The sequence below is a fragment of the Lissotriton helveticus genome, chromosome 5_1 (assembly GCF_964261635.1).
Source record: "Lissotriton helveticus chromosome 5_1, aLisHel1.1, whole genome shotgun sequence".
Taxonomy (NCBI): Eukaryota; Metazoa; Chordata; class Amphibia; order Caudata; family Salamandridae; genus Lissotriton; species Lissotriton helveticus.
Window position 1 is genome coordinate 465,732,491 of NC_136065.1, and position 15,187 is coordinate 465,747,677.

The 15,187-nt window shown below is 48.4% G+C and overlaps 1 protein-coding gene across 2 annotated transcripts in view; it reads right to left on the reverse strand.

Moving 5' to 3' along the window:
* The window catches only part of VCL (vinculin), a 349,916-nt gene that overhangs the window by 99,597 nt on the left and 235,132 nt on the right, over positions 1-15,187 (reverse strand). For both annotated transcript variants that reach the window (XM_078642750.1, XM_078642749.1), the window contains exons 16-18: positions 13,625-13,927; positions 4,307-4,428; positions 3,985-4,170 (exon numbers count right to left, since the gene is read on the reverse strand). In XM_078642750.1, the coding sequence (XP_078498876.1) occupies positions 3,985-4,170; positions 4,307-4,428; positions 13,625-13,927 (611 nt within the window). The remainder of the gene's footprint in view (positions 1-3,984; positions 4,171-4,306; positions 4,429-13,624; positions 13,928-15,187) is intronic.

Sequence of the window (15,187 nt, forward strand, 5' to 3'; positions counted from 1 at the left end):
GACAGCTGCTTTTTATGTAGAGTCTCGAATATAACTGAGGTTGAAGGCGTAGGAACCGTCAGCGTGATGCCCAGTTTTGCCGCTCCTCGCAACAAGACCTCCTGAAAGAGGCAATGTCGTCCACCGGAGACACCCTCGTCTGAGGGGAATCCGAAAGCGTCGGGGAAAGCTCAGACGTGAGTTCCTTGCTCACTTTGCCACTGGATTCAAACAAGCCGGGCTGAAGACGGCTGTAATGCCAGAAACCGGTCCTCGGAAGCTTGTTTCCGGGCCAGGGAAGGCATGGCTTGGCAGTTCGGGCTGGACTGTTCCCATGAGGCACAGGGTCAGACTGATTTGCATATAGCCATGTCTGAACTGGGGTGGCAGAGTGGGCTAAAGAACGGTGATGGGTCAAACCCAGATCTTTTGACTGGGTGTGAGTGTTTGATTGGTTCAGATGCTCCGTCCATCACCACCCCCTTTTGTACCGCTTTTGGCCGCCATAAGTGTGGCAGGGTATGCTCAGACGTGAGTCCCTTGCTCACTTTGCCACTGGATTCAAGCAAGCCGGGCTGAAGACGGCTGTAATGCCAGAAACCGGTCCTCGGAAGCTTGTTTCCGGTCCAGGGAAGGCTTGGCTTGGCAGTTCGGGCTGGACTGTTCCCATGAGGCACAGGGTCAGACTGATTTGCATATAGCCATGTCTGAACTGGGGTGGCAGAGTGGGCTAAAGAACGGTGATGGGTCAAACCCAGATCTTTTGACTGGGTGTGAGTGTTTGATTGGTTCAGATGCTCCGTCCATCACCACCCCCCTTTTGTACCGGGGAATAGTCCCTGGCACTAGATGACTCCGTGCGGCGGGACCTGGACCGGTCTCTCCTGTGACGTCGTCTGGATCTAGGAGACGACCGCCGATCATCTCTGGACCTGCTCCGTCCGGAGCGGGACCTCGGTCTCCTTGGGCTTGGCTGATCCACTGGCCGTACAGGCGCGGGTTGTGGACGCTGAGGCGGCAGCTTAGGCCATGGAGGGCCTGAGGGTAGCGTAGGTAGATCTAATGAGTAGGACCTCAGAGGAGGAGGTGGAGGTGGAGGAGGAGGAGGAGGAGTTGGAGTCCTCGGAGGAGATGTAGGTATCCTCGGGGGAAGGCCCCTAGGTAACGGAGGAGGCGGTGTTCCATGCCTAGAGGGTGAGTAGGCTTGTGAGTACCCCGAGCCCGGGGACTTACCCACCCTCTGTCTCTTTGGCTTCCGTACCCTTGAAGGAGACCTTGAGGCCGACCGCTTCCTTGACGAGCGACGGCGCCGCCGCGACCGTGAGCTCGTGGTCGAAGAAGAAAGGCTGATAACGGAGCCTTGGGACTCTGTCCTGGCATTAGAACGTCTTCGGGACAAGACTCTCTTCTTCTTGACTCCAACAACAAATGCCGAGTTGACGACGACCGTCGGTGTCGCCTCGACGGCGAGCGCCGGCGTCTGAGAGACCCCTCTCGACGTCGGTGGTACCTCGACGACGAAGTTGTCTTCGACGTCGACCTCGTCGGAGGTCTTGACGTCAATCCCCTCGACGACGACGACGCCGCTTCGACCCAGACCCCTGGGGAGAGGGGGAACACACCATGGTCATGCCTCTCGACGCCGAGGCCATCGACGTCGACGGAGAACGATGTCGTTTTCTGGCCTTTTCTTTACTGGGGAGCCCCTCAGAGGCCTCAGCAAGGGCAGAGGAAGGAGCCCCTTCATGCCCAGACCCACCTTGGTAACGCTGTCTTCGCTTCTCCAATCCTTGAAGCCGAGTCTTCTCCCTGTCCCTCAGGGTCCTGTTGGAGAACTGTTGGCAGATCCCGCAATCCTCTGGGACATGAGAAGGGGGAAGACAATGAATGCACACCCTGTGCTTGTCTGATTTGGCCTTCTTTCCAGCACACTCTGGACACCTATCAAATAGGGATGGCATATTTGATCAAAAGAGTAGCTAAACTTACTAGAAAAACACCAGCAAGAGCAGATAGGGCCAAAAGACATCGAGTGAAAATACTCTGAACACTTAAAAGTGCAAAAAAGATTAGAATAACACCCAAAAAGGGAGAGCTCAATGCTCCAGGGTCCTGCTAGCAGGAGCTGGAAAAAAGAACTGACAGTGGAGGGAGTTGCTGTGCATTCTGGGATACCAGGAGTGTTTTGGAAAGTTCTTAAAGGCACGGTATCCCTTTTTAAGCAACTTAATGGCAGCCTATGGGGGCTTGTCTGTCCTGCCCTTCTTCTCTATCATTCCAAGGATTTGGTGGGGGGGGGGGGGGAAGAGTTTTCCATGGTGAAACCTGGCAGACAGGTATACATGTGATATTGGTGAAATATCCTTTGCATTTCTAGTTTTAGTACTGGACAGTGTAGCCTTGCATGTATAGGCTGCATTATTTGTCTTTAAATTCTCTCTTAAGTGTCTATGCAGGACTGCAAAGAAGACCGCTTATGAGACTATTTTTGATTGCTCCGGGGTCCCCGCACATGAGTGGGACAATTCACTAGATTATGACTATTCACAGAGATCCCCTACTACAGAAGCGTGGTTTCCACCTGTTACAAAGCCCAACTCCAAAACCCTCCACCCAGTCCAAGAGAGAAACATGTACAACAGGCTCCCTGGGCAGAAAAGTGTTAGTTGCCATTTCGCACACCAGTAGACAGGAACAATGCTTTATGAGCACCAGCATACATCCATCCAGGTACAAACATTAGAACATAGGAAACAAAAAGGATATAGTAAGGGGAAAAAGGTGAATAATAGAAAAGCATAAGGAAGTGGACATACGGACGCAAATTAAAGTGGACTCTTTACTAGGCAGAGGGAGGTTAGGAATGCTGTGCACCTCTTAACTTTAAGGCACATGGATATCCAGATCACAGGACCATGTTGTTAGCAGTCATGCTGGTAATTTGGCATCAATTCTAATAATACTGGTATTGCTGCTGCAGCAGCCAATGAGCCAGAGGAGATCCCCCGAAATGGGCATGGGAGGTCATTTACAGGACTTCTTCAGCATTTACACTCAACACCAAAAGCCTTACCCCCAACTCCGATATTCCCGCTCTAGCTCTATTTGAAGCCTAACCAAGCATCATTCACCATACAAGACTTGAGTGAGGTGCTGCAGGACACGGATGTCAAAAATCACAAACACTTTACCACAGAAAGGTTAAGAGTATGTCATTTTTGTAGGTTCTGGTATTATCAGGGACCATGAACTATAAAAAAAATGTGTTCCACTACAGCCTGGATCTCTGGCTCCAGAGAGATGTTGGATCAATAAGCTACCTAAACTCAGTAGCCCCTTTCCTTGTCACTAGGATTTTCAGCAAATGTATTACTTCTGTGAATAGAACCCTTAGAAACAAGGAAATGCTCTTGCTTATGTTTTTGCAAAACAGAATGGCTTTACAGCAATACATTCTTTGTTAAACATGCTGCTCTGGAGCAGGTTTATATTTTCACTCTCTTGAAAGTCTCTTTGTTGCGTCGTGCAGCAGAAGAGTCCCAGACAGTCCCTTGGAATGGTGCAACGGATACCTTAGAGTATAAATTACAGAACATTCTCGATATCAGAATGGTGAATAGTAATGTATCTTCTTTACTTGAAAGTCTAAATGCAAAGAACCGGTTTACTGGCTGATACGCCTCAGCAAAGGGAAATATCCAGCACTGAAAAGTCAAAGTGGTTTGTCACAAGAATAAAAAGAAAGAGTTCTCCTAGGGCACACTATGGAGCTCTCAGAGCGGATGCAGAATTTGAAGAAACAGTACAGTCCTAATATACATATTGGATATTTGTCCGACAAATAAAGTCATAAAAAAGGAGGACGCAGCCAGAATGGCTACATCCCACCATGCAGAATGAAAGATAAACCTTTATATTAGTCGGTTAAGGCTGTGAAGCAGCAACACGAGCTCTGGGCACTGACAGGGTTTTGTTCGATGGATGAATTTGCTGAGTACTCTTTACCTTGCTAGACCACTTCCTGGCCTCCTCGTGGAGCTGCTGGGCTGCCACCATGATAGGCTGGTTGACAAGTTCCCCAACTTTCAGCTCTGGGAAATCCTCATCCTTCTCTTCGGGAGGAGGGGGCCTGGGCGGAGGAACCTCTCCCTCGGGTAGTGGTGGTTTGGGCGGAGCAGGTTCATCTGTCAGCTGAACAGGTAAAAAAAACGTTGAAGTCAGAGAAGCGCACTAGATGGAGGCGACAAGGGACTTGTGTTAATGATGGAGACAGAAGACAATGGTTACAAGCAACACATGTCTGATTGGAGCCATACGAGTCACTTACATGAAGCTGTTCAAGATCAGGAGGAGGAGGGAATTCAGGCTCTGGAGGTTGGAAGGACTCACGGACTCTAGCCACTGCTGCCAAAATCCTGTATCCAGAATCAAGGAAACCTTTCTGCAGATCTAAAAAGATAGAAAAGAGCTTAAACACACAATACAAACACTGCTCAGCCCCTAAAAAAACCACCTCTAATCTCGGCACCAATTCCAGCTGTTGGAAGGTCTACACTACAGTGTTACCAAAACACTGAAGAGCTGTGTTTAACTAGCTAACAAAAGGGTTCAGAAACTTCCAGTGAAAAAACAAACTGAAACAAAAATGATAAACAACCAGAGATCAAGGTAGGATCAAAAGTAATATGCAAGTGAACACCCAAACCAAATATAGGTGTTTGGAAGTAGTACTTAATGGCCCGAGAACATTATGGACCGGGAGGCATGATGCACATGCAAAATCAATATAACAGAAAAGAAGCCATAGGTATGTCATTGATGCTCATCAGAATGTACAACTAGACCTCTCTGGGGTGACTGTTCTTGCAGAAACAAAAGCACATCAATCTGATCATCTTTTGTTTCTTCCCCATTTTTGTTTAATATCTGTTTATTGAATACAAACAAATAAAAAGCACGTCGCAGTGAAGGAAAAACAAGGGTGAGTAGGCATCACAGGCTCGGCTACACAGTAGGTTTTAAGTTTCCTAGGGACTGTGCACTTCGTTTTTTTGCCAGGAGAGGGAGTAAAGTTTTATTCAAACAGTATTGTTAGATTTCAAGTTAGTGAGGTCGCTGGGACCTTATATGGTCTGCTAGTGGTTGGTACATGTATATACACTGATTGGTTGTTGTATCTGATGTTTCTATTGGAATAGGGTTAGTGTCCTCATTGGTTGGGTATTTGAGTGTTCTGATTGGTTTCTGGGTCTGTGATTCAATTAATGTAGGGTTTGGACTAGGGCTTGGGTTAGGATTTCTATTGGAAGTAGGGACTAGGATTTCCTGTGTTATTGGTGGGTGGGACTAGGGCTAGGGTTAGACTTTTAATTTATTTATTTATTTATTTATTCATTTTTAAAGTTTTATATAGCGCGGACAAGATCTTTGCAGATATCAGAGCCCTTTACAGAAACAGGAGGTAGGGTAAACAAACTCTTGAAAACAGTATAATATTAGGTAGTGAGAGAGTTACAATGTAGGGTAGCAATCGCATAAGAGTATACACAATAATAAGAATCAGGAAACCAATAATAAAGAGGCCGTGCAATGTCTTTGCTCCAGTAGCGATCGAATAAGATTACAGCCCCCCAGAGGGGGAGTAAACACACTGTTGAAAACAGTATAGTAGTCAGTAGTAAGTGGATTGCAAGTTAGTAGAGCGATCAAATCATAGTGTAAACCCTAATAAACAGTCTGGAAACCAGTAATATAGAATCCGTGCAATGACTTTGATCCAGTAGCAATCAAACAAGAGTATAACACGGATAAACACTCAGGTAGCCGATAATATAGTAGTCGTGTAATGTCATTGTTCCGGTAACAGTAGGGTTCAGGTGAACTTAGCCATAAGGATGGCTTTTACCTCTTTCTTGAAGAGTACAGTGGAGGGGATAAGCCTAGTTTCTGGCAGGAGTGCATTCCAGATCCTAGGTGCCATTCCTGAGAAGGAGCGTTTGTATGTCTTTTCCCTCCGGAATCTACGAGGTTTCAGGAGGAGGTTTTTTGTGCTTCTGTTGGATCTTGAGCCTCCTGATATAGTCAGCTTGTGAGTGAGGTAGTTGGGTGACTTGTGGTGTACGGCCGAGTGTGTCATTCAGGCAATTTTCAGCTGAATTCTAGCTTCAAAAGGCAGCCAATTCAGGGCTTTTAAGTCAGGGGATATATGCAAGTGTTTTCTTGAGCCAGTGATGAGTCTCGCGGCCGCATTCAGAGAGGCTCTTAGTGGTGCCGTTGTTGTTAGGGGGAGCCCGCTGAGGGCCACAATTCCGTAATCTATGCGAGGAATGACAAGGGCTTGTACAACAGTATGGAAGTCCTTGGGTGGTAGGAAGGGTTTAAGTTTTCTCAGAGTGTTGATTTGGAAGTTGGCTCCTTTAGTTGCTTTGCTAATATGCTGCTGCATGTTGAGATTGGAGTCAAGTGTGATGCCAAGGGATTTCGCAGAGTCCACGATGGTGGGCTGGACATTGAGTGCGGTTAGATGATTGAGCCAGGTTTGGGTGATGGCCTTTTTTGCAGGAGGTGAGATCACAAGGAACTCAGTTTTCAGAGCATTTAGTTTGAGGTGATTATCGGCCAGCCATGCTTGGGTGTTTCTTAGTGTGGCGCCAGAAGTTTGATGTCTTCCGGGGATTGTAACTTGAGGTAGAGTTGAGTGTCATCGGCGTACATATGGAAGTGTACATTTGATGCTTGAAGCAAGGTAGTGAGTGGTTCCATGACGAGGTTGAACAATGTGGGGGATAGGGAGGAACCTTGCGGGACGCCTAGTGTTACGGGCACAGGTGAGGACAATGCGTTGTTGATCTTGAACTTCTGAGATCAGTTGTGTAGAAAGGACGTGAACCATTTGAGAACAGTCCAGGATATGCCCATTCTGGTATTTAACAGCTCCAGTAGATTCTCGTGTTTGACCGTATCAAATGCTGAGGAGAGATCAAGAAGGATGAGGAGGCAGGACTCATTGTGATCAAGGATTTGGAGGGCGTCATCAATTATGTGTGTCATAGCCGTTTCCGTGCTACGTTTTGCTCTGAATCCTGATTGGTGAGAGTTGAGGAGGTCAAACTGATCAATGTGTTTTGTCAATTGGAGTTGTACGCATTTTTCTAGCAATTTGGCCAGAGTGGGGATATTGGTGATAGGACGGTAATTGTTTAGGTCGGCCGGGTCCGCTGTGGATTTCTTGAGTATAGGCGTGACTTGCCCTATCTTGAGGGAGTCTGGGATGAGTCCTTGTTGAAGGGAGCCGTTGATAGTTTTAGTCCAGAGTGGGAGGAGCAGGGGGGTGAGGGCTTTGACAGCATTGGCAGGCAGGGGGTCTGTGAGGTGATTAGCGGGCTTCAGGGTGCCTAGCAGTTTGTGAATTGATTCTTCAGAATAGGCGTCGAAGGACGTCCATGCAGCGTTGTTTTTAAGTTGAGTGTTAGTTATGGAGATGGAGCAGGAGTATCGACTTACATCCTTGAGGAGATCACTTCTTATATTGTCGGTCTTTTGCTTGAAGAAAGCAGAGAAGTCTTCACAGCTTGGAATATCATTTGTTGAGCTGTTAGGTTGTAGAGGTTGCGTCTTGGTTTGGGAATTGACTAACTCGAACAGTTTTCTTGGTCGGTTTTTTGCTTGGTCCAGCTGTTGGCTAAAGAAGACTGATTTCGAGCGTTTGATTTTTCTGAAGTAGGCGTTTCTCTTATTCTTAAGCGTTTTAAGGTGCAGTGCTGAGGGGTCAGATCTCCAGGTGCGCTCTGCCATGCGCATCGCACGTCTGTCTTCATTGCGTCTACCATCATACCATGGGTTCGAGTTCTTGGTGGAGACTCTCTTGAGTTGCAGGGGTGCGGCTTCATTGATTATTGAGGTCATAGTGTCTAGGTAGAGGTCGGTCAGAGAATGAACATCAGAGACGTCCGTCGGGGGAAGTAGGAGACTGCCTGTGTGGGCAGGCAAGGAGTTTGGGTTAAGATTCTTCATGTCCCTCTTCCAGATCTTTGTTTTGGTAGGTTGAGCCGGGTTTAGTTTGACATTTTCATTGATGAAGAAGGTGATAATGTGGTTGTCTGACCAGTCACAGGGTTGGATTGCCTCCAGCTGGGTAGAGTCTTCTTTGGCGATGATAAGGTCGAGGATGGAGCCTTTTTCATGTGTCGGACGGTTGCAGATTTGGGTGAGGTCAAGCGCATTGAGGAAAGTTTTAAGGCTATTCACCACAGCGTCTTTCTGGTCGTTCCAGTGGAGGTTGAAGTCTCCCAAATAGATTTGAGTGATCTGTCGACCGGCGTTGGTGGTTATCGTGTCCATGAGTTGTTGGGAGAAGGTGAGGTTGTCCCCAGGTGGGTGGTAGATGACATGTAGGGAGCATACAGGTTTGCCCTCGCTAGTAATATCGAGGCAGATGAGTTCGCAGGAGGTGAGGGAGGAGGATGGACCTTTGGTAACAGTGAGGTTGCTCCTATAGATGCATCCGATTCCCCCGCCCGTCTTGCCATTTCTGTCGAGTCTAATAATGTGGTAATTGGGGGGGGGACTAGTATGTCCATTATAGGTGTGGAGGCTTCAGTTAGCCATGTTTCAGTCAGAATGGCTACATCGAGATCCATAGATAAGATGAGATCCGCGATGCCGGAGGAGTGTCTCGGGGCCGATCTGCAATTGAGCAGGATACACTTTAGTCTGGGGGTGAGGAGAGTGGACGAGTGATCTAGGGAGAGGGGGACTTTCCTGAGATTACTGGGGACAGAGCTTCTGTTGCTCAGTGTGGGGGGCCTGAGGGGATTTGTGAGAATCGTGGGTATGGGAAGGGGTGTGGTGGGTGGGTGTTTTGTGGGACCTGGGCCATATGAACGGAGTAGAGTGTGTAAGTCTCGATCAGAGAGGGGGTTTAGGGTGCGACGGGGGCGGCCAGTGGCCTTGCAATCGGGGATAGAGGGCCAGCGTGGGGAGTGATGAGTGAAATGGTTTGAGGGGCGGGTGGTGTACTTGTTGGGCGCGGAAGTGGTGGGTAGGGGGTGTCTGGGGTGTGCGAAAAGAAGTTCTTTGATGGAGTGAAGATCTTCTTTGACTTGTAGGAGGGTGGATATGATCATGTCCAGGGTTGGATTGGGGGTGGTATTGGGACTGAGAGCAGTAGGTGAGTGATGGAGTGGGGCAATGGGGTGGGCAATGGATCGATTGGGGCGGGATGTGCACGCGACGGTGCAGGGCTCTGCGGCCGTAGTGGGTGGGGTGGCATTCGATGGATGAGAGAGCTTGTGAGTAAGGGGCATGGATGAGGAAGGGGGGAGGTTGGTAGCGTAGGTGATGGTGCTGGTGGTAGGCGGCGCAGGTGAGTTGAGGGATGAGTGTAGGCTGGGGAAGGTGGGAGTGACAGTAGGATAATGGGGGCTAGGAATGGGGGGGCTAGATGATAAGGGGTTAGGATAAGGGAGGTGGTGTGTTCCGAGAGTCTGGGGTAGTGGGGAGTGAGAATGGGGGGGGGAGATAGGGTGAGATTTGGTCATGTCGCGGGGCGTGGGAGATATGCTCAGTGCGGTGGAGGTGTGTTCTGTGAGACTAGTTGGGAGAGTGGGGTAGTGGGGAGTAAGGGGGGGGGTAGGGTGGGAGATGGACCTGTCGCAGGGCAGGGGAGAGAAAAGGTCGGTGGTGGGTTCTGCATGATTCGTGGGAGGTGAGAGGTGGGGGGTAGGGAGGGTTGGGGTATGGGGGGTGTATGACGGGGAGTGATCTTCCTCAGCGAGTGAGTGGGAGATGGTCCTGGCACGGGACGGGGGAGATAGGATCAGGGGGGAGGTAGGTTCTGCGGGACTCGAAGGAGGTGTGAGCTGTGGGCTAGGGATGGTGGGAGTGTGGAGGGTGTAGGAGTGAACTTCGCCAGTGAGTGAGGGGCGAGGGGAAGTTACCTCGAGTGGGTGACTGACTACAGCGCTGAGAGGAGAGGAGAGGTGTGTGTCGTTCAGGTGTTGTGATCTGTTAGATTGATGATTGGAAGTAGAGGGTGTTGAGTAGTCTGAGGTGTTAGGAAAGGGAGTCCGTAGGTTGGAGATATGTTCAATGAAGGTGGGGAACAGGTTGTCGAGTAGGACAAGGTTCCTATCTGTGGACTGGAGTAGGATGATCCCGTTGTTGTAGATGGTGATGGTGGCCTTGCCTGGGAAAGCTTGGGATGGCGTGATAGCGAGCGTTAGGCCATGAGCAGATTTTCTGGTGGTGGGGACAGTGAGAATGGAGAGGAACGCTTTCCTCCATTGTGCTCTCCGTAAGGTGTAGAGGATGATGTCGGTGCTCGTGGCTCCATTGATCAGTGAGAAGTAGGTGTCCACAAACGGGGTATCAGGGTGGGCCTTCAGGAAGTTGTGTTTGAAGCGTTTGGCGTTTTTTTTGGTGCATTCAGGTGGGTAGTTAATTTTGTATGTGTGCTTGCCCATGCGTTCCATGGTGGTGGAGGTGTTGGTTGGGGAGGGGGGGGGGGGGCGTGTGTGAGTGGGTGACGTTACAGTGCTCTAAGAGTGATAAGAGAGTGAAGTGAAGTGCCCCTGCATTCGATGGTAGAGGAGGCGAACGTTGGGTAGGTTGGGGAGGGGGGGTGTGCAAAGGTGAGTGGGTGACGTTACCGGGCTCTAAGAATGATAAGAGAGTGCAAAGAGAATGAGGAGATGGGGATAGCCATAGGTATGGGCAGTTTAATGAGGATGACTAGTCAAAGATGGCCACCAAGGTTGTGGACTAGTCTAAGATGGCCGCCAAAATGGAATATAGGGAGACAAGAGTAGTAGTCCTTTGTCTGTTATTGTTGGGATTTATAGGGTTAAGTTTCCCTTTCTACTCTGGGGCAGTCGAGTTGGTCAAGCTTCTATGTTGCTAGTTGGGGAGGAGAAGACCAGCTTCTATGTTGCTCGGTCGGGAGGAGAGAGCCTTATCTCCGTTTTGATGACCCCTGACCGCGTTGGTATGCTGCCTCATGGTCATCTGTGGGCAGTGGAGGCGATTTATTGCAGCAGTTAATGGCCCCCGCCATTTTAGACAATGGGGAGTGGAGAGAGAAAAGGCTGTTATGCCCGTGAAGAAAGTTTGAAAGTTTCTGCAGTTTTTTTTGTTTTTTTTAAGAAGTTCCGGGCAGAGAATGAAAAGCCGGCATGGGTGATAGAATAATAATTTGCATGCCAGTACCTTAAGAACTTCAGGGCATCGAGGTTCCCGGGTTGATGTTACACGCAGTGAGCCCCAGAGAAAAAACTCCCCGAGGCGAGCCACTGCACAGACAGGTCAGGCGATCCCCAGGGTCCTGGTCCCCAGTGCAGGCGATCTACCAGTCAGTCAGGAGGAGTCGGGAGAGCTGAGGGGCCGAGGGGCCGGGCTCGCTGTGAGCCCCCGCGAGCTCCTCGAGGCGAGACTCTGCCAAGTCCGTCTGCTCCGGCGCCCCACCCCGGTCCGGACTCCCAGAAGCCAGTCAGTAGAACGGGAGAGCCAAGGGGTCGGGATAGCTGAGAGCCCCAGAAAGCCAAGGGGTCGGGATAGCTGAGAGCCCCAGAAAGCTCCTCGAGGCGAGACCCTGCACTGCACTCACCGATACAACCAGCCAGCTCCGTGCAGCGAGGCACTGCCAAGTCTGGAAGTAGCGATTAGGGCTTCTGGTGTAATTGGTTGCTGGACTAGTTGTGGGACTAAGAGCAGGGTTAAGCTTTCTATTGGAAGTAGGGACAAGGGCTTCCTGTGCCATTGGTTGCTTTGACTTGGGTTGGGACTACTGGTAGGGCTAGGGCCTCTACTGGACATAGAGATCAGGGTTTTTGAACTGATTGGGTGCTTGGACTAGGGCTAAGATTGGCTGTAAGGTCCTGGTCTCCTATTGGTTCTAGATTTTTAGGGCTAGTGTTGTGATTGGATAGTGTTAGGGCTAGGGTTCCCATTGGCTGACGGGGTCACATGATTACTAGGGCTATAAAAGGCCAGGGTTAGAGCGGTCTCAGCCCGGGCGTCGAGGCTAAGGGCGAAGAGTACAAGGGCAGTTGCATGTTCGAGACTGACCAGGGTCAGGGCCAGAAATGCTGCCCAATTACATACCTTCTTTATGCATCTATGCACTTTCAATGTACTTACGGATCTATATATTTATCACTTTCTTCTAACTTAGCATTTCCAAAGCACTACCCTATATCTCAGCCTATATTTCTCTCAATATATCTTCTAGCCCAACTTTCTGACTCATCTCAAACATTTCTACTACTCTTTCCAATGCACTACCATATCTCCCATCCTATACATCTATCAATATATCCTCTACATCCACTCTCTCATTTATCCCAACCCCATACCACTACTATGATCCCCAAAATAACCCTTTCTATGCTCTCTCCTACTCTAGCCCTCCTTACATCATCTGACACCTCTTTTACTATACCGATCCATCCAAAAAAAACTTTCTAAACTTCCCTCTTTTCTACCCCTCCCCAACCCTTTTCAATCCAAATAACTGATTAACATATACACCACTAAAATTACTTTAATATTTCACTATACTAATTCAACACTAATCCTGACGGGTTCCAGAGTAGCGTGCTACTTGCGCTTCAAAACCCCATCAGGGGTAGCAAGCACTATATAAATACAAACCTCTTTCCCTTCACTATCCCACCACCTACCCTTCTCTACCCAAGTAACTGAATAACATATCCACTACTCAAATCACTTCATATTTTACTGTACTAATTTTCAACACTAATCCTTTATTGGTTCCAGAGTGGCGTGCTACTCGCCAGAAAAGCGCTTCAACATCCATCAGGGGTAACAAGTGCTATATGAATGCAAACCTTTTTTCCTCTTTTATCCCTCCGCTATCCTTCTCACTCCAAATAACTGACTAATATCCACCACTGAAATTACTTTCATATTTCACCATATTAATTCACCACTAATCCTTTATGGGCTTCCTGAAAAGCGTGCTTCAACACCCCATCATGGGTAACAAGCGCTTTATAAATACAAACCTTTTTTCCTCCTCTATCCTTCTGCTATCATTCCAAACCCAAATAACTGACTAACCGATCCACCACTTAAAATGTACTTGCATGTTTCACTATACTAATTCAACACAAATCCTCTATGGGTCCCGGAGTAGTGTGCTACTCGCCGAAAAAGCGCTTTGACGCCTCGTCAGGGGTAGCAAGCCCTATATAAATGCAATTACAATACAATACAATACATGGGGCCCTCCCAACTCACAATCGGCAGCGCCAAAAAGAAAACCTCCACCTGGACCAAGGGAGGGAGTATGAGAGGAACAAGAGGGCAGCAGACAACCAGGGTTCGATCGTCCAGTAGAAGGATGACATAGCACCTCAGCTAGAGAGGTGTTCTCCATTTTTAATTACACCTAAAAATGTACCTTTTCCATCACTCCAACTAAAGGCACCAGACATCCACACCAGACTCTGGAACCATAGACTTCATTCTTCTTCAGCTGGTTGAACATTCTGCACCTTACCTTAGAAGCTCAAGTCACAAAGGCTTTTTTGAAAACCACAAACGACATCCTCAAAATGCTTGAGGATACAGTATCAAACTCTGGTGAGGAATGAGCAGCTTGTGCTGAAAATCTGTAAATTCTTACTTGGATCAGAAATATTCCCTGCCACAGCTTTGGCGTCCATCACCATGGGTGAGATGGTCTTGCTTAGCTCGTCAGATGCATTTTTCACAGCTTCACGGAATTTGGGGTCCTCGGAATTCTCCACCTCTCTTTTGGCCACCAGGAGGATGCGGTTGGCACGACGGGCAATGCTGGTGGCACCTGCCACCAGCATCTGGGGCTGCACATTTGCCATGGCCACCTTGCATTTGTCAATATCCTTCTTGATGGCCTCCTCAGATGCATCCAACAAAGACTTGGTATCAATTGCTTCATCCACAAGACCTAGGTTGAGAAGTAAAAGAACACAGACTAAGAACAGTATTCATTGCAAAAGAATCCCAAACTGCATCAATGCAAGTCATAACACCTCTGTAGGGAGATTCATACATTATTTATATACGTGAAAGTTATTGATGCCAATATCACATGGTCATGCTTAGAAGAATGGCTGAGAAGAACTCTTGGCTTGGGAGGGCAGGAGGGAAGGATTTGGAGTAAGATTTAGAGGGCGGTGTAAAAAAGCAACCAAGCCTCATGGGCCAAGAAGACTCCCAGCAGCAGCTCAGGTAAGCCCACAAATACAGCCAGGAAAGAGAGCCAAGTAGATTTACACAGGGGCCACACCAAGAAACAGGAGAAAAAAAGAAAAAAAACAGCCTATGTAGGGAGTGATGGGACGAATTGTAATCCGTAAAACAGTGGTGACTTGCTCGGTTAGATTTTACTGGCCTGCCATATGATTCCTGCTCAGTCTATTCAACAATCTGAACAGTCAGTGAAATGGACATACGACAACAGAATATCTGCAAAACTGCAAAGGGGTTGGGTTACTCAAATTGTAACTAAAGCTGTAGCTGAGGTAGCTAATTATCCCTTATACAAGGAAGTGATGGGGCTGATGGTTAACGGAAGCTGAATGTCAATCCAGTGACACAGTTTGTTTTTCCTGACATTGCTGGTGGGGAGTAAGTGTGTGCATGCAACAGCAAACCGAGCATGGGTGAAGGGTGTCCCTGAAGGACACAGTTTGATGTCAGCCAGCACAGGATGGCGATTTTTCTGCTAGCTGTTCTTTCTGTGTGGATGTGACAACTTTTATATCCTTTGTTCACTGACAACAATCCATACATGGAAACTGTAGTTCTCTGCTTGTGCTACCCTGCCACACCAGTTTCCTTCCAGTGAAGCTTAACCTCAGCTTCCCGCTACCTTTGGCGTGCTGGGCATTTCTCACCTACCAGGGAAACTTGGCTTGCAAGAACCTCCTTGGCCTATCCATGCTAGCCCAAAATCCCAGACAGAGATTATAACGCCCAGAAAAGACACTTTCTGAATGAAGTAGTGCTTGAATTTTGAATGACAAGTAAACTTTGTGAAGCTAGCCTCCATGGAGCCCTTACTGAGCTTCATCCACCTTGGATGCTTCCTTAGCCAGAGTTCATCATGCAAGGGAAAATCCTAAAAAAGCTACAGGTGTTCTCTGCTACAGTAGGTAGATGTCTGTTCCTGCCTAAAAGTAAACGCCCAGCTTGCACCTCTATA